The sequence below is a fragment of the Sinocyclocheilus grahami genome, unplaced genomic scaffold, assembly GCF_001515645.1.
Source record: "Sinocyclocheilus grahami isolate Dianchi unplaced genomic scaffold, SAMN03320097.WGS_v1.1 scaffold846.1, whole genome shotgun sequence".
Lineage (NCBI taxonomy): Eukaryota > Metazoa > Chordata > Actinopteri > Cypriniformes > Cyprinidae > Sinocyclocheilus > Sinocyclocheilus grahami.
In genome coordinates, this window is record NW_015506025.1 from 414,648 (window position 1) to 437,280 (window position 22,633).

Sequence of the window (22,633 nt, forward strand, 5' to 3'; positions counted from 1 at the left end):
TACTTTTTTTGTGTGTGCTATCAATTTAGCACGTTTTAAGGTTGCATTTACACACATGACATGTTCTTAATCCTCTCTCCCTCTCTGTGGTCTATGGTTTTAGGTCTCCTGATGTGCGTGACGTGGCATAGCAGCGCCCCATCTGAGGAGTGCTTCACTGCTGCCATTAGGAGCCCTTGATTCTCCTCTTCCCTCCCCTCTCCCTCCCCCCCCCCCCCCCCCCCCCCCCCCCCCCTGCTGGATCAGAGTAAGTTTCTGTTATGAGCCCTTTTTCCATCAAAATGGTTCTGCTTGCGGGTTCCTGGTTGGTGCTTATTCTCAACATGAAGCATGCATTTCCATAGCAGAAAATTAGTTTCAGTATACTTTGGACTAGGGCTGGGCGATATAGCTAAAAAATGTATCAACGATATAATGTTTCATATCGTTCGGTATCGATAATTATTGACTTTTTTTTATAACCTTTTTTTAAAACAAAGAGCAATAGAATTTTTTTTTTTAATTTAACCACTGTACTTTTAAATTAACCCAATTTATTGAGACAAACAACAAATATTTTTTGTTTTAACAAACACAAAATAAAAATTAAATATCTAATTTCTAATGTTTTATATGCAGATTAAATAGGTTTTAAGGAAACTTTTGTCTTGTCTCCCGAGGCCACAAGAGGGCGCAATGAGCAAAACAATGCAGCTCATTTAAATTGTCAATGCAAGGAACTAACTTAAAAACGTGCATTACGTCTAAATTAAGAAAATAGCATCATGTATTTATGCATTGCTTAATCCAAAGTCATTTATAGCACGTGCCTATATCGTGTGCTATATCGAACATTTTTTCTATCGTTATCAAAGAAGGTGTACCATCGATACCGTTTTATCGCCCAGGCCTACTTTGGACTATAGTCACATAACACTGCAACAAAACCTGTTATGTCAAGCCTGTGGAAACACAGAGTAAGTAGCCGGCTGGGCACTGGCCAAGAATGGTGTCTGGCACAGAACATGCACCATTTCGGTGGAAAAGGAGTAGTGAGGGTTGTTTATTTAGTGCATTTTTTTTTCCATGGTTAAGAGTAACTGTTACATTAAGAGAGAAATATGAAATTCACTGTGGAGTTCTGTGAAGGCAAATGCATTAGTTTAGACTGAGAAAAATAAACTGAATAATTTTGTCTTGCATGTTAGCCTGTATAGCTGGGAATACCTGATTCATTAAAAAATGTACTGAAACACTTGCTCATGCTGAATGGCCAATCACAAGCCAATCAATCAATCAATACTAAAAATTCTTTGGTGCCAAGTCAAACACTCAAGATAGATTTCTCTTTGTTCAATGTTTAGACAATTTTTTTTCATGATGTTCTGATGATGTGCTGATGTTCCCCCACACTATATTTATCTTGGATCACATTTGTTGTAAAAATATCCTAAAAAATGTGATTGGCTGAGTTGAAAGACTAAGAGGACATAATTATTATCCAATCAGTTTGAACATGGTTTCCATAACCACCACCTCTTTTCTTTTGAACAAGGTACTTTTTCATTCCTCCTGACCACCAAAGGCAGTGCTAAACACTAGTGGATCATTGTGGCACCAGCCAGATAGAAAATGCCAACAACATCATTGTGACAACAAGCCAAAAATTATAAGCTGCAGTAGCTCAGCACTCAGGCTTTTTTGCTTTCATGCCTTCTAGAGATTTTTCATACTGCAGCTTTTTGAAGTTGATTATTATGTGTCTATGTTTTGGAGGTGCTGGAGATGGTGCTGTTTGCAAATATTTTGGTCAATATTGACACATAGTTGTTATTATTATTTAACATGAAAGTCTTATATCACACAAGTCATTTTGTTTCACGATGGTTAGATGTCATGATATGATTTTTTATTTATTTTTTATACAGGAATTAAGGGTTTTATCATGCCAAAATTGTAGATATCATTCTTGGTAACAATTCAGATGCGACAGCAATAACTAGTATTATTCAATTCATTTCAAGTCACTTTTTTATAGCGCTTTTCACAATACGTATAGTTTCAAAGCAGCTTTACAGAAATGTAATGTTTTTGCATTACAGTTAAGATACAAGTCATGTGGTTAGTTAACATCACATATTAATTTAATCAGAAACAATGAACACCTAAGGATGAGAATCCTTAGAATGTAGAAACAGAAACGCAAATGGAGATTAATTAGTGTAGCTGTTGTTTATAACATTTCAAACAAAAGACAATCATTTGCATTTGATCAGAATATAACTACAGTACAGTGTTATGAGATGAATTATTAGACTAATCTAAGTAAAAAAAAAAACTGCAGTTATTGAAGAGAAGTAATGACATACAGTCACTAATAAAAACAAAGAACCAAATTACAAGCAACAGGAGAACTAAATACAACTGAAAAGATACAAATGAAATTTCAGTTTTTCAGGTAGGTCTATCTAACATAATTATGAATACAGAAATTTAATTGAGAATAAATGACTACATAGTCATCACTATATGAATTAAACTTATGTTGAGTCCAATATATTGATACATTTGAATTTATCCAGGATTAAAACAAGGCAAAATAAGAGCATCATTGCCAAACAGCATTTCACACAATAATATATTTATAATCATTTTATATATCAAAGTTTTTAGTAGTTTTTATTAGAGCCCGACCGATATATCGTTTTGCCGATATTATCGGCGAAATGAGCCTGTCGCTGATATATCGGTATCGGCGAATATGCCGCCGATATTAACTTTTTTTTTTTACAGAACATATAATGCAGATAAAATGCTTGAAATGGTGTAATGGTGTAAAATACTTAGTTTGTCCAGCAGAGTGCGCTCCATTGTTTGCTATTGGCGACCTGGATTAAACGCTTTAAATCTCAAGTCTATGGAAAACCATTGAAACTTTGAACTGCCATATCTCCATAACGGTGTGGCGAATCCGCACCAAATTCGGGGGATCCCTTCAGCTCGAGGAACCCTCTCGAATGCTAATCGAGTGTACGTCTAGAGGCCCTCTTTCGAATGAGACCACCCCCGCGTGGATAGCCCCCGGGCTTCGGGAGTTATGGGTGGTTAAATTCGCGGTCTGGCACCGACCGATCTAGCGATCCCGGGGGGCTACCGACGCGCGGAGGGTGGCGTTCGAGAGGGTTCCTTGAGCTGAAGGGATCCCCCGAATTTGGTGGAGATCCGCCGGCGCGTTCGTGAGATAGTGACACCAGTCAACACTTTCCCTTCAAAGGTCTCTTGTTCAGGGAACATTCATGCATTGTCTTATTCGACCGTAAGTGCCCTGCGAATTGGACTTCATGTGAAATTCTGCCATGATTCCAGTTCAAAGGGAATGTACACGTTACATTCAAAGGGCATTATTGTATTTATTTACAGAGGTAGGGGAGAGCGGGACACAAGTAACACTTTTTGACTTTCTCAGTTTGTCCACATGGGGTTCAGAATATATATATTTTTTATCCACTGTAATTTTACACTTGTCTAATACAAATATGTTGCTTTGTTTCATAATCTTATCTGATCGAATGAAAAAAATATACAAGACAAACTAAAGTATGTTGTTAGTAAATATATATATATATAATTTTTTTTTTTCCAAATAAAATAATGCTGTTTTTTAAGAATGAAAAATAATCTGATTTTGGAGTTTGACAATGAACACATTGCAACCAGGCTTGGGACGGCCCACATAATAAACGAGCAAAAATGCTTTACATGTCTTGAAATAATAATTTCTAAACATTAAACATTGACTGTCGGTCTTTATTCACCTGTTTCTCGTTGTTTCTAATTAAAATTAATTAAAGTAAATAGTGTAAATTACATCGCTAATGTCATAGAATAGCACATTGTAACGCAGTGTTACAACGTGCCCCATCTGCGCAACTGGAATTTAAAACTGGTTAGTGTCTTCTGCTAGTAATCAAAGCATTAAAAAACGATCTGAACTGATAAATAACAGATTGGAGATTAAAATAATAGCAGATTTGTCAAATTTTAAATGAATAATAAAAACTGAGATAAAAAATGTACTTAAGCCAGAATTTAAATTTTACTGTGGTAAAATAAATATTCAAACCATGTGTGTTACAAGTAACCCCCTATTACTTTGTGCATCGCGCCTCCCTATATTATATTATTTCACACTTCTCTAGTAAGTTTCGTCTGTGTGTGAAGACGGTAGCGCAAATCCGTGAATGAATGTTCCGAAGTGAAATAAACTTCAACGGAATAAAGTTGAATTTAATTGAATTAAAGTTGAATAAACTTCAACTTTACTGTTCAGTGCACTAATGTCAGTCTCATTTTGGATAGTAAAGTTTATTGTTAAATGCCCTTGCATATCTCCGTCACCATTATAAGTGTTTGATCACCGCATTTGAGTGATCATTGCAAAAAATGTGTTTATGTATATATATTCTGTTTATGTATATACTGTATTCTATATATTGTACCAGTCAAATGTTTGGATACACGAATGGGAAAGTGTCCAAACATTTGACTGGTATTGTACTATAATATACACAAAGAATATCGGCTGATATATCGGTATCAGCCTTTTTTTACTCCCTAATATCGGTATCAGTATCAGCCCCAAAAAACCCATATCGGTTGGGCTCTAGTTTTCATAATTGTTTTATATATAAAAATAATTTGATTTAACGGTCAGCCATAACTGGTGTTAACCATTTTGATGCAGCTTGTCCATTAGTCTGAGTTTTATTTCTGTAGTGCATGTGCACCATGGTTGTTTTGTGATGCTCCACCTTATCTGCAGAAGACAGTAATCTTAATTTGGAGTCACTTAAAGGGAATCATTTGTTTGTACTTTTTACTTAACAGATGATGTTTTGATTTGTTGCTTTGTAAAATATCAAGGCAAAAAGAACCAAAAGAAATCAGTGTGAGATGTTAAATGTGCCTTTACAGACAGCAAGCTATCTGAAACACCAGGCTGTTTCTGGAACATGTTCAAAAGCTGGGTCTATTTGTAAATGAGACGAAGCATATTTTTTGGGATACCTCTGAATTCTCTTACAATGTCTGTCAACCTGTTACATTGCTTGGGAAACCAGCATTTTACAGATCCAATTCTGGTTTAGTGTTTGCAGCACGGAATAGGCTACTTCTACAGGTTATAGGGATACTGCATGGCCTTGATGACCTGGTTCAGGTGTGTTTGATCAGAGTTGGAGTTAAAAGGTCACACTACACTTTTCATTCCATTGACTTTCATATGCATGCGAATGCAGCATTCGCTATGCTTCTCAAGATCATGAGATCATGCAAATTTAACTGCCTCCATGTTTGGGTTTGATGAACTCTCGTTTGCGAATTCATATCACACGACGACATATGACCAATAGAAGAATTCTGCTCTCTTAGCTGAATTAAAAGAATGCAAACTTTGAATCTGCGAGTTTGCATGCTCATTCTAGTGTGATTGTGGCAAAACATGGTAGCTCTCCAGGAGCAGGGTTGAATTTGTGAATTGATAGTGGAAATGGTTGGAAATTCTGACAACCAGTGTCAGACAATCAGGTAGCAGATTCTCTTTCCAGAAATTTGTTTTAAACAGGAGAATTGAGGCTTCACTCAGATATAGTGCAGAGGTCCACTGAGGCAGATGTGGAACTTCGCATCCGAAGTGACCACTCAGTGTTGCTCATGGTTTGCAATGACAAAAGGAGTCTAGCCAGGTGAGGCAGGATTTGCTTTCTCTTAAATGACTAAACGTCCTACTCCGTTACCCCATATCCCACTTTTATATTACACAGTATCTTCCTGCACAAGCAGAGTACTCTGTGGCACCTTGATGGCCTGCTGATCCATATTACCTCTACTCTTAAAACTTTTAGGCAGTAATATGGGGCAGCTTCATTTGTAAATTTCATCTTCTTTTAAATGGATGGCTGTGTTTGGGTTTTCTCCAACAACTTGAGTGTGGCATTGGGTCCAACCTTTTTCTAGTACAGTGGTTCTCAACCCTGGAGGCCCCACCTGTTGATCTAGGTCAATTTTTTTAGGAAAACATGTGCTTTGTTTGGTGGGGCTCCAGGAACAGGGATGAGAGCACCTATTCTAGTGGATTGTGAACCTGCTGTTGTTCACTCCATTACTACCCCTAGGGCAACCTCCACATGATTACGCTATGCTTCAGGTTGGGATCTGTTCTCTGGCTGCCACCAGTCTCAAACAGATCAGTTGTTTGTTTGTAACACTAATGTTTTTAAGGGTCCTCCCGTGTCAAAGCAGAGGCCATTTGGATTGTGAAGGTTACCACTCAAGTCTATAGAAAGGCCCAGTGGCTCATACCTAGTGGAATCACTTGTTATTCCACTAGAGCTGCCTCTTCATCTTGGATTACCTTTGCAAGGAGTTTCCTTAATGGACTATGCTTATTGCATCATTTTAGGTTTTCTATTTGTGAGTTCTGCAGATCAATATGTTTGACCTTAATTACTTTTCAAGTGAGAGGCATTCCTTATGACTTTCTTGTTATGGGCCATCCACTAGTTCTTAGCACTATTTCTGGTGGGCAGGAGGAATGAAACAACAGTTGTGGGTTCTGTTAATTACAGATGATCGCCATAGTGCTTTGTCACTCTGAAACCTCAGAGCTTATTTTGTGACGTGATTTTGTTGATTTATCCACTCAGTCTATCTTATCTGACTGGCGCTGTGATGATCCACTAGTGTTAAGCACTGTCTCTGGCAGTCATCTGGAGTTTACAAAACCACATTTACCTATATAACTAGCATTTTATTTGCCAGCTTCTCAAAAATCTTTCTTTCTCTCAGTCCTGAGTCAGTTGAAGCGAGCCCAGCAGTAAATGAGAAAAACTACTCAAGTCGCAGCTGTGGGAATGCACAGAGTCATGGATATGGGGGCCTTCCCTATGCTGTAAGTTGATTTTTATTCTCGTTTAAAATTTTTACAAATTAAGGATGGACCTTTTTCACATTTACGAGTTTCTCAGCAGCGGAAGTCGTCATTGTTGGGTAAATTTCCATAGCGGTGAATGGGAGACTACAAAATTTTTTTTAAATTTTTTTTCAGCATTCCCTTTTGCTCAAATTGAAAAAGGAAAAACTCTACAATAATGTTTTCATGACTTTCAAAAAGAAAAAAAAATGGAAAGAGAGACTGATAACGGCAGTCAGAAGAGAAAACGGTGTCAAATTTACCTTCACTCCCATAGACGCTGTATTAGAAACAACCTCACAGTAGTGGTAACTAGTTTTTTGTAATTTGATGCAAAGGTAATACAATACAAAGTGTTATGAATGTACTTACAATTTAAAACAAAATATAAAAAACTGCAGGATTTGTGATGCTGATGACCATTAAAATGCAATATCACAGTCTGTGAAAAGGGTCCATTAAGTGATATTGTCATTTTAGCCAATGTGTAACCCAATAGCACCTCATTAATGCATGTAGGAGCCGAAATGTGTTTTAATAAGGTGATATGTTATTCTCATTTTGACCACTGAGTTGTGCTCTGAACGATACAAGATTTTAGTATATAGTTAGCCCTCCTACTGCTGTAGGTAGGTATTTGACCCAGAAAGGCAAAAGGTTTTTGACCATATCGCAAAGCATAGCAACGTAGCGCAGGGACACGCAACATGCGACAAGCGCGAAACTGCTGGACGTTGTAAACTTTGCTTTGGTGTATATATTGGATATTGAACTTGACATTATTCAATTTGGTGTTTTGTGGAACCAATAAACTGTGTATGTTGATGCAACAGAAGAACGATCATCTCGTTCATTATGGAGACATGCAATAAGGAAGAAAACAACATTACATCAAACAAAGTAAGCGTGTCAAAAACCTTGGCTTGTTGAACTTGGCTTGTTGAACTTTGCTTGTTGAACTTTGTTTGGAAACTTTGACACGTTTGGATACAAAACAAAGAGGACGCGATGTTAATGGGAGTCGATGGATTTCGTCTGTGTTGGGGAGTACTTCTGCAGTTATTTATTACTGTAAAGGACGTCCCGATGCTGGATTTATGACTTCTAAAGCCAGCTGAGGATCATCTAATGGCGCCCAACACACTGAGGCTGAGGTATGTGAAGCGCTACTCTGTTTAATGGCTTTTAAGTTGTGTGCACAATAAAAATGCATTAAAATGTCTGTTCGCGATGCGGGCAGATAATAGACTTTGGTTATTGACTGTCTGTTGCAATGAACTATTAAAAGTAGGCTATACCTTATGGAGATTCGCAACGCAACGTCGGATAAAACTGTGGGGTCTGGTGTGTCAGCTGCTAGTAAATCAAACAGTGTGGTTAGCAATGTGGAAGTACAAACTGAAAAACGCGTGGTAAAGCTTTCATTTAAAGCATTATCTGATAAATTAGATAAGTTGCAAGCTGTCAGAAAAGCCAAGCTGAATAAGGCAAATAATATAAGAAAAGCCTTGCAAGGTTTTATTCAGAAGGGTAACAAATTACAGGTACAGAGTGCACTTGAAGAGCTCATTGAGATATGTGATAATGCAAAAAGCATGCATGAATCTGTATTGGGTTTACTGCCACCTGATGAAAGGGAAGAACATGAAACGTGGTTTAAAGCAAAATGATGATTAATGATGAGTGCATTGTTAATGCAAACCAATGGGTTTTGTGTAATGAAGGTAATGTGTTTGTAAGAGAATGTGATGTTAATGATGATGGCATTAATCCAAATGATAGTGTCTAATGTTGATAGTAGTAAACGTTGAAAAAAAGCAGCAAGAGCAGTAGTAGCTACAGCACCTCATCCTCTGCAAGGATGAAAGCAGAGGTAAATAGAGCTGCACTTGTTGCTTGTGTTGTAGCTTTAAAGAACAGGCATGCCCTCAAGAAGCAGGAGCAGCAGTTAAAAAGGAGAAGAAAAGGGAAAAGCCTGATTTGGAGGCTGAACTAGCTGCATCCACTGCTAAGCTGGCAGTGTTAGGGGTTTTTGAACAAAAAAGAGCTTCTCAAGGATCTGCAAGTGTCATGAATTCCCATTAAGAAAAGGAAGCAAAGAAAAGTTAATCTAGCCATGGGTTAAACCCTATGGCACAGGAATACAAATCTGGAGCAGGGAAAGCAGTTCAACAAAGTGTCTGTTTACTACCATCTGGCCAAATAGTTGATGTGCGACCTAAAACAAGTGAGAGTTGGATTAACACTGCTACAAGCCAGCAGTATGGATTTAATAAACAATGGCAAGCAACAGTTGTACATGGAACATCACAGCATACAACTTCTCAATTAAAGGACAAGCAATCTATATACTATGATGCAACTGGTCAGAATCCATCTAATGATATACTTACCATCATGCATAGGCAAAATGAGATCACAACTGCCTTGGTTCAACAGCAGCATTCAATGTCATTGCCACCATGAGATATTCCCATATTTGACAGGGATTCTCTTCAATACAGAACCTTTATAAAAGCCTTCGAGCACGGTGTGGAAGGAAATGCCAGTAAGGCAGATTGTTTGTACTATTTAGAACAATTTACGAGAGTTGTTTTGTAGGTGTCAACATATGGCGTGGTTACACAGTAGCAAAGAGTATTTTACAGGAACATTTTGGAAATGAATATAAAATTGCTACTGCTTAAATTGAAAAAGCTCTGCCTTGGAGACCGGTGAAATCTGACGATGTGAAATCACTGCAGTGCTTTATGTTTGTGTGGGTGTTGCAATGTAATGGAGGAGCTCCAGTACATGCAAGAACTGGATATGCCTGCAACCATGCGAAGTGTTGTTTCAAAATTGCCATTCAAGCTGAGGGCTCAGTGGAGAATAACCGCTTATGACATAATGGAAACATGTAACCGCCAAGCTTGTTTTATTGATCTGGTCACATTCATTGAACGTCATGTCCGGATTCTTTCTGACCCTCTGTTTGGTGATATTCAGGAGTCATTGTTTGGTGTCACTTGAACAAAGACACTGACCAGATTTAAGTCACAGCCTAAGGAAAGAATGAAGGGAAATACTTTTGCTTCTACGGTACCAAACATAGACTCACGTTCAGTAATTGGGAGTTCAAAATCAGACTCGGGGAAGGCTGACATGGTTGTTTGCCTATGCCGTTCTAATAATCACTCATTGGAGGAGTGTGATCAGTTTAAATAAAAACAAAAGCATAAAGAAAAGATATGTTTTCTCAGGGAAAATGGAGTTTGCTTTGCATGCTTGTGTACTGGGCACATGAGGAGACCATGTAAAGGGCATTTAACCTGCAAAGTTTGTCATCAAACTCACCCTACGGTGCTTCACATCAAAGGGCAATCAGCAGCTGTGAAACAGTAATCATTGGATAACAAGTTAGTTTCTTGCAAAAACATGTGGGCATACAGGGGCCCGTAAGGACCTATGTGCATTGTCCATTCTCCTAGTACAATTTAAATCCATTAAAGGAAACAAGATCACAAACATATGCATTCTTGGATCCAGGTAGTTCAGCTACATTCTGTTCAGAACAGCTTATACAGAAGCTGAATATTTCAGGTAAACGGGTCACATTTCTGCTCAGTAAAATGGGGCAACAAGCCATAGTTCCAGCTTACTCTTGACTGGGTTGGAAGTATCTAGTCTGGATGGCATTAACTTTTCATCTCTCTGAGGTTCTCACACAGCAGAAAATGCCAGTAGGTACTGACAACTTGATATAATCTGAAGTTTCCATACCTATCAAAGGTGCACATCCCAAACATAAAAGCAAATGTCTACTTGCTGATTGGTACCAGTGCTCCAAAGATGTTGGAACCTTGGGAGATAGTAAACGGCTATGGGACTAGCTCATATGCTGTTAGGACAGTGTTGGGATGGGTTGTCAATGGTCCACTGAATGGAAACAGTGGTGCACTAGATATGGAGCCTCCAACTGCTACAGTGAATAGGATTGCGGTGTGCAGATTGGAGGAAATAATAATAATGAATAATTCCTTACATTTATATAGCACTTTTCTGGGCACTCAAAGCGCTTTACATAGAAGGGGGAATCTCCTCAACCACCACCAGTGTGCAGTATCCACCTGGATGATGCGACGGCAGCCATATGTTAATCAATAAATAAATGTTAATCAATCCATACAATCATGACTTTAATGAAAGAACTGTGACGATAGAAATGTCGAGGGAGGACATCAGGTTTATGGAAATCATGGAGCAGTCAGAGGTACGTCAAGATGGAAAGCATTGTTTGAAGTTACATTTTAAGACTAAAGAAGTCCATCTGCCTAACAACAATCTGGCAAAGCAACAGATCCTTGGTTTGAAGAAAAAGTTTCTCAACAACCATGGTTTTCACCAGGAATGTGCAGGATACATGAATGTCATTAGCAAGGGATATGCAGAAGTACCACCTCAAGAACAGCTGCACTGTGAAATTGGGAAAGTATGGTACATCACTCATCATGGTGTCCACCATCAAAGAAAATTGTCTATTTGTGTAGTGTTTGATTGTGGAGCAACGTTTCAGGGAACACCGTTGAACAACAAACTTCTGCAAGGTCCTAATCTTACCAGCTTATTTCTTGAAGTTCTCACTCGTTTCAGACAGTAACCCATAGCTTTTATAGGTGACATTCAGTCTATGTTCCATCAAGTGAAGGTTGCTAAAGAAGACAGAAATTTGCTTTGTTTGCTTTGGTGGCCAGATGGAAACATCTCTGAAAGACTTGTGGAGTATAGGATGACTGTACATCTATTTGGTGCGGTTTCCTCTCCAAGCTATGCAAGTTATGCACTAAGGAAAACTTCAGATGACAATCAATTTGATTTTCCATCTCATGTGATTCAATCCCTCAAGCAGAATTTCTACGTGGATGACTGCTTGTTGAGTTCAACTACGGAAAGAGGAAGCTATAAAGATGATGAAGGCTCTTTTTGCTCTGTGTCAGAAAGGGTCTCAGTGGGGCAAAGGGCCAAAGTTGAAAGTTGAAATTTAGATAGAGATGAACTTCCAATTGAAAGAGCATTGGGCCTACAATGGTGTGTGGAAATGGACTCATTCCAATTCAAGTTGGAGGTAAAACATCAGTCTCTTAACAGACTTGGCATGCTTTCAATCACCAGCTGTACGATCCTCTGGGGTTCCTATCGCTAGTCATGTTGTCTGCCTAGATGATACAACAGGAACTTTGCAGGAGAGGTTGTGGACAGGATGGTGCCATACCACAGGACATTTTAAGCTAGTGTAAAAGATGGTTGGAAGATCTGGAGTTGTTAGCTGCATTCACTGTGGACAGATGCATTAAGCCAGGAGATTTTGAAGAACTTAGGCACACTCAACTACACCATTTTGCAGCATGCCAGTGAAAATGGATACGGCACAGTGACATATATCAGAATGTCTAATCATGAGAACTACATTCACATTGCCTTTCTTTTTGGTAAAGCCAGAGTGACACCACTGAAGGCTGTAACCATTCCCCGTTTGGAGTTTATGGCAGCTGTGCTTGCTACCAAGGTGGACGCAATGTTAAAAGAAGAATTGAAAATCCAGATAGATGTTTCAGTGTTCTGGACTGGCAGTACTTCAATATTGAAGTACATCAACAATGAAGACAAGCATTTCCGTACATTTGCGACCAACAGGATCACAACCATTAGAGAAAGAGTTGAACCCTCACAATGGAGATATGTCAGTTCTAAGGACAATCCAGCTGAAGACTCATCAAGAGGAAAGGTCAGAGACTTTCTGAAGAACATTTGGTGGCTTGAAGGTCCAGCCGCCTTGTGGTTGCAGGAGGAGCATTGGCCTATAGGCACACTAAAGATCTCAATAGACTCTGATGAAACCGGGATCAAACAAGAAATCACAGTAAACCTCATTAGTGCGAATGAAGTGATTAATCCTACTGACCAGCTAATTGCTTACTTAGGTGGAGTAAGCAATTGGAGGAGGCTCAAAATATGTCACCTGGTTTCTAAAGTAGAAAATGATCTTGTTCGAAAGAATTTGCTTGGGAAAGAAGCAGAAGGATACAAATGCTGGTCATCCAAAGAACCAAAGAATCCAAAGGATAATGGCATACAGTCTATTGGGAGCAGAGAAAGCCATCGTTCGCTATCGTCAGCAAAGGAAATTCAGTGAGGACATTTCTGAAAATCTGGGTTATGGTGGACGAAGTCATTCTTTGTCCACAGCTAGGAGGAAATTTTGGATTACTAACTCCCACTCGGCTGTCAGGAAGATCATTTCGGGGTGTGGCATTTATAGACATCATAATTGAAGAGCAACTGAACAAGAGGTGGCAAATCTTCCAAAGAAGAGGATCCTTCCTGATTTACCACTATTTACCAACACTGTGGATTAGATTAATTTGGACCAATGGAAGTAAAGAGGGGAAGAGTAACCTGTAAAAGATGGAGTAGCATTCACCTGTATGGCAAGCAGGGCTATCCATCTTGAGGTAGCAAGTTCATGTGTTACGGCATTTTAGCCGTAAGACAGGGGGCAAATCTAAGATCTGATAATGGTACGAACTTTATTGGGGCACAAAGAGAACTGAAGGAGGCTCTTGCTACGTTGAAACATGACAATTCAAGGAGTGTTGTCACAGGTTGGAATTTGTTGAAGTTTTAATCCACCAGCTGGTTCACCATGGAAGGAATGATACACTCTGTAAAAAGGGTTCTCAGCTCTGTTGTAAGTCAACAAAGGTTAGATGCTGATGGACTTCACAGTTCTCTGTGAAGTGGAATCCATTTTGAATGATCAACAAAATACCAAGCTGTCTTACGATCCTAATGACCTGGAGCCTCTCACGCCTAATCATCATCTTCTCTTGAAAGCTTTGCCACCTGGTGTGTTTGAACCTCATGACCAGTGTATGAGAAGGTGATGGAGACAGGTGCAATATCTTTCAGATCTGTTCTGGAAAAGATGGGTACGGGAAGCAAAAATGGAATCAGAAGAAAAGGAGTTTGGTTGCTGGAGACAGTAATTATGGACTCTTCAGCTCCTCGTGGTTACTGGGCTCTTGGCAACGACCTAGAGTTTTTTTCAGATAAGTGTGTTCTGGTACGTTCCGTGAGGTTGCAGACCAAAACCAGCATCATTAAAAGACCAATAACCAAACTTTGTCTATTACATGAAGTTTAAATAAGACCGTTTTTGTTTTTGTGGAGGTTTTGGCTCCTCCTTTTTATTGTATTTGAATTATGTTTGTCCACCATTAACAATTAGGGGTCGGGGTGTAGGAGCCAAAATGTGTTTAAGGTGGTGATGTTACTCTCATTTTGACCACTGAGTGGCACTGTGACCGTTACAAGATTTTAGTATATAGGTAACCCTCCTACTGCTGTAGGTAGGCGTTTGACCTGGAAGGGCAAAAGGTTTTTGACCACATGTAGTGTAGTGCAGGGCCATGCAACAGGTGCAACACACGACAAGAGCGAAACTGCTGGACATTGTTAACTTTGTTTTGGTGTATGTGTTGGATATTGAATTGGACATTATTCACGTTGGTGTTTTGTGGAACCAATAAACTGTGTATGTTGATGCAACAGAAGAATGGTCTTCTTGTTCCTTATGGAGACATGTAATAAGGAAGAAAACAACGGAACCTCAAAAAAAGTAAGCGCGCCAACCTAATTATCAGGCAACTCAGTAGCTTAAAGTATTAGACTTGGCTCCTACATGCATGGTGCTGAATCATATTAAATAACCTTGTGCATTATGATACATTTATAATTGCAGTTCCACTAGCCTTGGCGCACAGTCTAAAACTGAAGTGAATTTACCATTAACTAAATTGAGTTTTTTTGTAACACCCAAAGCCACAAAGTCAAAAACCTGACTTGAACAGTACTGCAAATCAACCTGGACATAAGTTACATTTGCATTTAATCATTTAGCAAATGTTATTATCCAAGGCAACTTTCAAATAAGAAACATTACAAGCAATTTGTCTTAAGCAGTACGGTTCCTCATTTTTTTTAAATAACGTTTACTTAAATTAAGTTTATTTAGTTTTATGGTTGTAGTTTAATTAAGATACTTTAGCCAAAACATTCTTAGCTATATTAAATATTGTTTATTTTTGAATGCCACATTTTTTTTTGTTTTTCATTCCCACCTCTTCTTTCTTCCTACCCCTTTTCCCTGCTCCCCACCTTTCATTCTCTTCCTCCTCTCTCTTTCTTTTTCCCTTTTGTTGTGCCTGAACACCGTTGTTTGAAGATGCAACAGTCTTCCATTGTGTGTTGTCAGGATCATAACTATGGAGCTCCACCCCCTCCCACCCCTCCTGCCTCCCCACTCTCCCAGACCGTTTTCTCCCATACGGAACGCAATGGCACACTGGGACGATCGCGACCCTATTTCCCCACCAATGATCCAGACAACTCTGCTGACAGTGAGAGCTCTTCGGAGGAGGAGGAGGAGGAGGAGGAGGTGGTGGAAGGCGCAATTCAACCTTCTTGGTGTCCGTGCCGTCTAACGGAAGATGGCTTCCTCATTAAGTGTGAGAGATGCAGGTGGGTGATTTGTATCTGAATATTTAATTTCAGATTGTACTGCGCTTTAGTGGTATCTAAATCACAAGCAGATTTTCACACTGAAAATGACAGTTTCGTCACTGTCTGAGAACAGTTCACACACCCAAAGAAAGTAAAATACACATGCTTTAACCCTTCAGAAAATACTGATTTCACTTGATTTAATGCCAAATACAGTCCATCACTGAAATATAACCGATGATTACGGGAAATGTCAACATGTTCCCCTAAGCTAATACCTTATTGGTTGGTGAAGCTTTTATTTTTGATCTTACAAACAAATAAATGGCCATCAAACTTAAGTCACTTAAGTAGAGAGCCAATTTAAAATTTTTGCAGAGGTCCATGGTTTCATTTTGAACTTCTTGTTGAGGCAAAAGTTTATGTCCAGCCTCAAATGCCTAGGCCTTAAATCAGCTCTCTGTATATGAAAACTGGCTAAATGATCACAGCAGTGGTTCACCTTTATAAGAACCAATAGCTTCACTCCGAGTTATGGCAATTAGTTATTGCTGTAATGGATAGAGAATGTGAACTGAAGGACTGTTCTTGTTGCAGGGGTCTGGAGAAGAAGAAAGGGCTGGATGGGCAGTGCAGAAAAGCAGAGAATGTTTCAGGTAAAACTCTCTTATATGATAATCAACATGATCTTACTCTGAGTCACTTAGCTTCTCAGTTTTAGTTTCAAAGTACTTTTTCAAAAATATCGTTTTATGTGTTTTCAATATTGCCAAATCATCAATAAACACAATAAAAACTGCCAGGAAAAATGTGTAAATAAGAATGTAAAATAAATAAGGTACCAGTATTGACAATAAAACTATATAATCAAGTCACTTTTATTTATTCATTCATTCATTCTTTCAAAGTAGCGTCACAGTAATAAATGGAAAAAATAAGAGAATCAGTGATGCAAAGTTCATCAAATATGAGAGAAATTCAAACTCTGCTGTAAAGCAGCTCTAACAAGACAATAGTGTCGTCATTCAGTCAGTTCAGTGTTTATTCAGTTCAGTTCAGTTCAATGTTTGTGTAAAGCTCATTAACTATGAAACAAGTTCAATTCAGCTGTAAGCAGTTCCACAGAACCATGTGATGTTATTCAGCTTAAATCAGTTTGATGTTGATTCAGTTTGGTTCTATGCTTATACAGGTAAACTTTGTCATGGCATACTTTCATGTTGACTTGACAAAGCCTTGTCTCAGCATTTAAAGGGGACATCAGATGAAATTGTAATTTTTTTTTTTTTTTTGCATTTAGTTTCTGGCGTGTCTGCCAGCTCAGAAAAGCTGAAAAAAAAAAAAAAACAGCCAGTTTGTTATGGGCTGTCTGAGTCTAAAACTGTCATCCAGCGAGCGGTTTCAATTTGCAGCCGATTTCTATGTAGTTAGCTATCTATTTAAATATGACCATCTCCGAGCCATATACGGAGTCCATGGCAGCACTTCATGTGTATTGTGTCTACACACCCCATGGAAGAGAGTCGTGGAGTGAGCAGTAGCTCATTATCATTAAAGAGACATGCACTGAAACGGGTCGCTGTGAACAGAGCTGTTTTTGAGAAGGTGAAAAGGGTGTTGTTTTACATGATCATTGAGGAGTTTTATCCAAAGTATGTTGCAGACATTTCATGAAGACCCTAAAGAGTCATACCAGCAGGTGGGAAATGGGCATCCGATGTCCCCTTTAAGTTTTAATATTTAACTGATAGTTTTAATAGTTTTGATGGATAGATAAAGGAAGGTGATGTGTGAAAGTTAAACTCACTGTAAAAATTTGGAGAACCTCTTGCCCAAAATAATTTGGATAGAAAGATTTATCAACCGTACATAATCCAGATGACATCTGTCCATTACTATTCAACACTAATAGTAACAATAAAACCAAATGCATTACAGTTAAACGGTTATACTTAATTCATAAATCAATAGATATATTCAACAAGGCTTCAATGACTGTTAAGAAAATGGTTACAGATGTTCGGGGACAACTCTTGAATATGATGATCAGAGCAGTGGCTGATTTAATTTGTTACTTCTACTCCCAGTAATACCTTTTTTTAACCTTTTTATATTTTCTGACAGTTTTTGAACAATACGTGTTGTTTTTCTGGGTATGTTTTTATATTTCTAAATTTATCACAGTGAGGGATAAATTAAGGTTTTATTTTTGTGTGTGTGTTTTTGTCTCAACCTCACAATGCTCTCTCGTGTGCTGATGGTTAGACATGCTTGATAGGCCTGTCGCAATAATCAATATATCGACTTATCGCGCAATATATGTACATTACCTCAATAATTTTTGGTGACTCAATATATCGGCCATTATATTTACTTAAAAATTAATGTCACCATGTTTTGTACATTCCACTTGCGCCTGTGTCTTTTGCAGCTTCTCGTACTTAACCTGGTGTAGTCATGAGGTGCTAGTTCAAATTAAAAAATTGCTTATACAAAAAAAGTTTCATCTGCAGATGTGGTCTTGTTTAGGGATCTGTGCCTTTGTGCATACGGACATCTGACTGCTAAGTAGTGATTGTGTTTTTCAGCAATAGTGTGCACCCTTAATTTACAGAGAAAAGAAGGTCAGGGAAAAATCTGTAGGTGGTAAAATCTTTCTTTTTTTCTACTTGTTACTTTGCACTTTTTGTTAGAAAATGTGTATTTACTATTTATTCAGGTTTTTTAAGGTATATTTGATACTTAATTTCAATGATCTAAATTCTTAAAAATGACAAATTTGTTGTGATTTGGAAGTGTGTAGGCCTTGTATTATTATGCTGTTACATGACAAATTTGTTGTGATTTGGAAGTGTGTAGGCCTTGTATTATTATGCTGTTACATTATGATAATATATTCAGTGGCATAAAATGGTCTTTAAAATTACAAATAATATCGCTTATCGTAATTATTTCTGGGGCAATATATCGCACAACAAAAAGTTGTTATCGTGACAGGCCTAGAGCTTGATTTATATCTGCCTTTACAGTGGGCGGGAGCAGTGCAACAGAGAGTGGAGATGAGGACATGTCAGCCTCTGCTGTGTCGTACACGGCCACTCAACACACACCCACTAGCATCACTCTCACTGTCAAAAGAGTCAAACCCAACAAAATTAAGAAGAGAAAGAAGAGCACAGAGAAAACACGCACTACTCCTAAAGCCAAGAAGGTTAAGGTATAACACATACACGCACAATCCTGTTCACATGACATAGACGGCTAATGTGAAAAGTCTGAATTGTAGCTGAATTGTCACTTCTGTCAGAGCAAGTGAACATGTTCATGGCGTCTCAGTTTTCCCATCCTCTCTATATTATATGATAATAAAAATTTATATTCTCATTTCAGGCTTACAGAGAGGGTTCCAGAAAATCCATGAGAATGAAGGTATGGACACAAATATGCAAACAAATGAAAAAAAAAAGTTGATCCACCTCTTCTTCTTTGGAAATAAGCTTTAGTACTATTCATTACCAAAGACTAAAATTAACCAGATGAATCTTTAATCAAATACGCCCTCTGATTGTTGCAGAACTCTGCGTCTGAGGCTAGTGTTCTGGATGAGAATACAACAGAAGGGTGGGAGACACGAATTCGCCAGTGGACGGACCAGTATGAGGAAGCTCTGTCTAACCAGTACAGTGCTGATGTACAGAACCTCCTCAAACACTACTGTGCCAACGGCAACTCGTCCCCCACCCCATCTACTGTCGCCATGGACACCATTAATAGAACAGAATTAGCCTGCAACAACACTGTGTTGGGCGCGCAAATGCAGGTATAGATGGGTTTCACAGTTCATCAAAGTGTTAAAGTCTTAAATTCACTTTAAGACTGTATCATGTATTAAATTTAATAGATAGTATTTATAAAACACAATGGAGGGTTGGGGTGTGCACCAGTAAAAATGATTCCGAACAAAGCCAAAGCATGAGCAACACAGCATTAGTGGTGTTTTGTTCCTAAACGGATCAATAATCAGAGTCAATGATTTGCTTTAAAAGACAGGTTGTCACCACCTAATGGTGTAACAGTATAACCTGCAGAAAGGGTCACATGACCACCAGTAACATACAGACTGACAGCTTATCTGGAACACAAATAATTAAAAGTTCCAATGCTTATATCAGTACTGTTGGAATGTCACTCAGCCAATCAAATTGAAGAATGGGAACTAATCATTGTAGAGATAAGATGTCATATATTTATTATTAAATATTAATCTTCAATGGACTCACATAGTAGTGTAAAAACTGTCACTGGAAAACATGACTTGATTATTTTAATCTTGCAAATAACACTATTTTACTGATAAGCAAGAGTTAAGGACACAATTATATGCACAGTTGCTTCCTGGTTTTAGATAAGCCAGCTCAGTCATTTCCGTTCAACTGTCAAAATCAACTGCTATAAGGGGAGCGCCCTTTCTCTACATAATCCATTCACAATTTGAAGAAAAGTTTTGTTTGTCTAAGAGGACCAAACGTCCACGTATACAGTTTCAGGAATGACATACACAAGTGTAAAAAAATTACGCGAGTGAATCCGCTAAATTGAGCTGCGAGTCATTGCCAGGTTTCTGTGAGGGTCTCAAGAGTCTCCATCTATAGACCAATTTGGAGTAGACGTCACAGTTACGTCACTTGCAGCTGCGTGTGCATAGTGGTGGCAGAAAAACACTGGGAATAAGTGGAGGGAAACGGGTAAAATCCATGGAATAAGAGAAAAAATGTTGTGCCTTTGGATGTCAGAATCGGAATGCAAATCATTTTTATATAATACTGTCATCAAAGATGCCATTTGAAGCTAAACACAGACATTTAAACGGACAGACTATGGATGAAACCTGCTATGATTACCCTACTTTTAAAGCATACATTTGATTTAAACAATAGGTCTATATAATATTCATATAAGGGGACATATTGTATTAGCCCTACAGTTGAAATACATGCATGAAATACTATTTAAACCTATATCATTTACCTATTTTATCTCACAATTCTGACTTTTTTTCTTGCAAATGCAAGTTTATATCTCCTAGTTCGGACTTTATAACTTTATTCAAGTCAACAATTTTTGTTGAAAAAAAGTTTCTCAATGCTGAGGAAAAAAAGCCAGAAGTGTGGGATTATAAACTGAAAGAATGAATGAATAAAAAGAAAGAATGATGAGTTGATTTTTCTTACCAGAATTGTGAGATTTAATCACGGAATTGTGAGAAAAAAAGTCAATTTTTAAATATAAACTCAAAATTACCTATTTAGTATTTTATTCCATGGCTTCCATAGATTGCTACTTTAAAACTGCCATTTTCTGCCACCAGATAGGCTCCGCCCACAAAAACGTCATCCCTGTTTGCAAACACTGAAATTGGTCTATATATTCCACAACATCAAATGGCACTTCACCGGAAGTTTACGAGCTGGCTTATCTTTATGCGGAAGTTCTAAAGAACGCTCCGTGCATATGGTCAAATGGTCAATTCTGCCTGTTACTCTGTTATAATATTTGAAATTAATCTGTGATATTATATGTATGTATGTATCCACAGTCTCACAGTCTTAGGCTTTAAAAATGAATAAAATCTGTAAAATGATTTTCTTTTACTGAATTGAAAACAGTTGTTTCCAAATGTACTGTGCTATTTTCGTTTAATAATTATTTTTATTTACAACAATTACCAACAAGGATTTAATGTGTGTAGTTACAGCTGGGTCGTGTAACACGTGTGCAGAAACATAGGAAGATTCTCAGAGCTGCACGGAATTTGGACCCTGAAACACTCATCATTGAGTATAGAGGCAAAGTCATGCTCAGACAGCAGTTTGAAGTCAACGGACATTTTTTCAAGAAGTAAGAGTGTATTTGTGATTGCATCTGTGTATATTGTTGAACATCTAGTTGATCTTATCTTAATAATTAGATTAGAATCAGAGTGAATTTTGTAAAATTAGTCAAATGTATGTTGTTTGTAAAACATAGATTGTAAATTGAGAGTTTTTCCTAATTCCTTCTGTTGTCTCCACTCGAGGCCATATCCATTTGTCCTGTTTTACTCCAAGTTCAACGAAGTGGAGATGTGTGTGGATGCCCGAACATTTGGCAATGATGCACGGTTTATCAGAAGATCGTGCACACCCAATGCTGAGGTGTGCCTAATTTGTTGACTGCTAACTGTTGACATAGTAGGGTTGCTTCACCTATACGTGTGTACATTTGTACATAAACAGTGTGTGTCTTCATAGTTTCTTTGCTCAGTAACAGTCTGACTAAATTTGATTCATATTATATTACTTTTATCTCGCAGGTGCGGCACATGATAGCAGAGGGGATGATTCGCCTGTGTATCTATGCTGTTGCTCAAATAACAAAAGATTCGGAAGTCACAATCGGCTTTGACTATGAGTTTAGCTGCTGGTTAGTCACTCAAATTAATTTCTTGGCATCTATTAACAATTCTAAATAAACTGTGATATGAAGTTGTGAGTATTGACACTTTTTCTCAAATTTTTCCCACAGTAATTATAAAGTGGATTGTGCATGTCATAAGGGCAATCAGGACTGTCCTGTGCAGAGACACAATCTCCGCCCCCTTCAACTGCTATCCCCCCAGTCTTCAAACTTTGCCCTGCCTGGAGCAGAAACACGGAGGAGACGAGCCCGACGCAGAGAAATGGAAGAGGACAGGCTCGTAACTGGTGTATCTGATGAAAGCAACCACCTGCTGGAAGATGCAAATGAGACGCAGGGAGTTAGCGATACAGAGGTATGTGTTCATGGAAAAACAATCGTAAATGCCTACTTGCTTTTTGCAGCTGCTTGTGATTTGGAAGTGTGTAGGCCTTGTATTATTATGCTGTTACATGACAAATTTGTTGTGATTTGGAAGTGTGTAGGCCTTGTATTATTATGCTGTTACATTATGATAATATATTCAGTGGCATAAAATGGTCTTTAAAATTACAAATAATATCGCTTATCGTAATTATTTCTGGGGCAATATATCGCACAACAAAAAGTTGTTATCGTGACAGGCCTAGAGCTTGATTTATATCTGCCTTTACAGTGGGCGAGAGCAGTGCAACAGAGAGTGGAGAT

The 22,633-nt window shown here is 38.2% G+C and overlaps 1 protein-coding gene across 1 annotated transcript in view; it reads left to right on the forward strand.

The window, feature by feature from the left end:
• Positions 1-233: 233 nt before the first annotated feature.
• LOC107562885 (SET domain-containing protein 5-like) overlaps positions 234-22,633 on the forward strand; it is a gene marked incomplete at its 5' end in the record, with an annotated part of 40,399 nt that continues 17,999 nt past the window's right edge. Inside the window, 11 exons of the mRNA XM_016247630.1 lie at positions 234-247; positions 6,826-6,928; positions 15,243-15,508; positions 16,088-16,146; positions 18,520-18,707; positions 18,881-18,919; positions 19,065-19,310; positions 21,240-21,388; positions 21,567-21,684; positions 21,843-21,952; positions 22,055-22,301. Of these exons, the coding sequence (XP_016103116.1) occupies positions 234-247; positions 6,826-6,928; positions 15,243-15,508; positions 16,088-16,146; positions 18,520-18,707; positions 18,881-18,919; positions 19,065-19,310; positions 21,240-21,388; positions 21,567-21,684; positions 21,843-21,952; positions 22,055-22,301 (1,539 nt within the window). The remainder of the gene's footprint in view (positions 248-6,825; positions 6,929-15,242; positions 15,509-16,087; positions 16,147-18,519; positions 18,708-18,880; positions 18,920-19,064; positions 19,311-21,239; positions 21,389-21,566; positions 21,685-21,842; positions 21,953-22,054; positions 22,302-22,633) is intronic.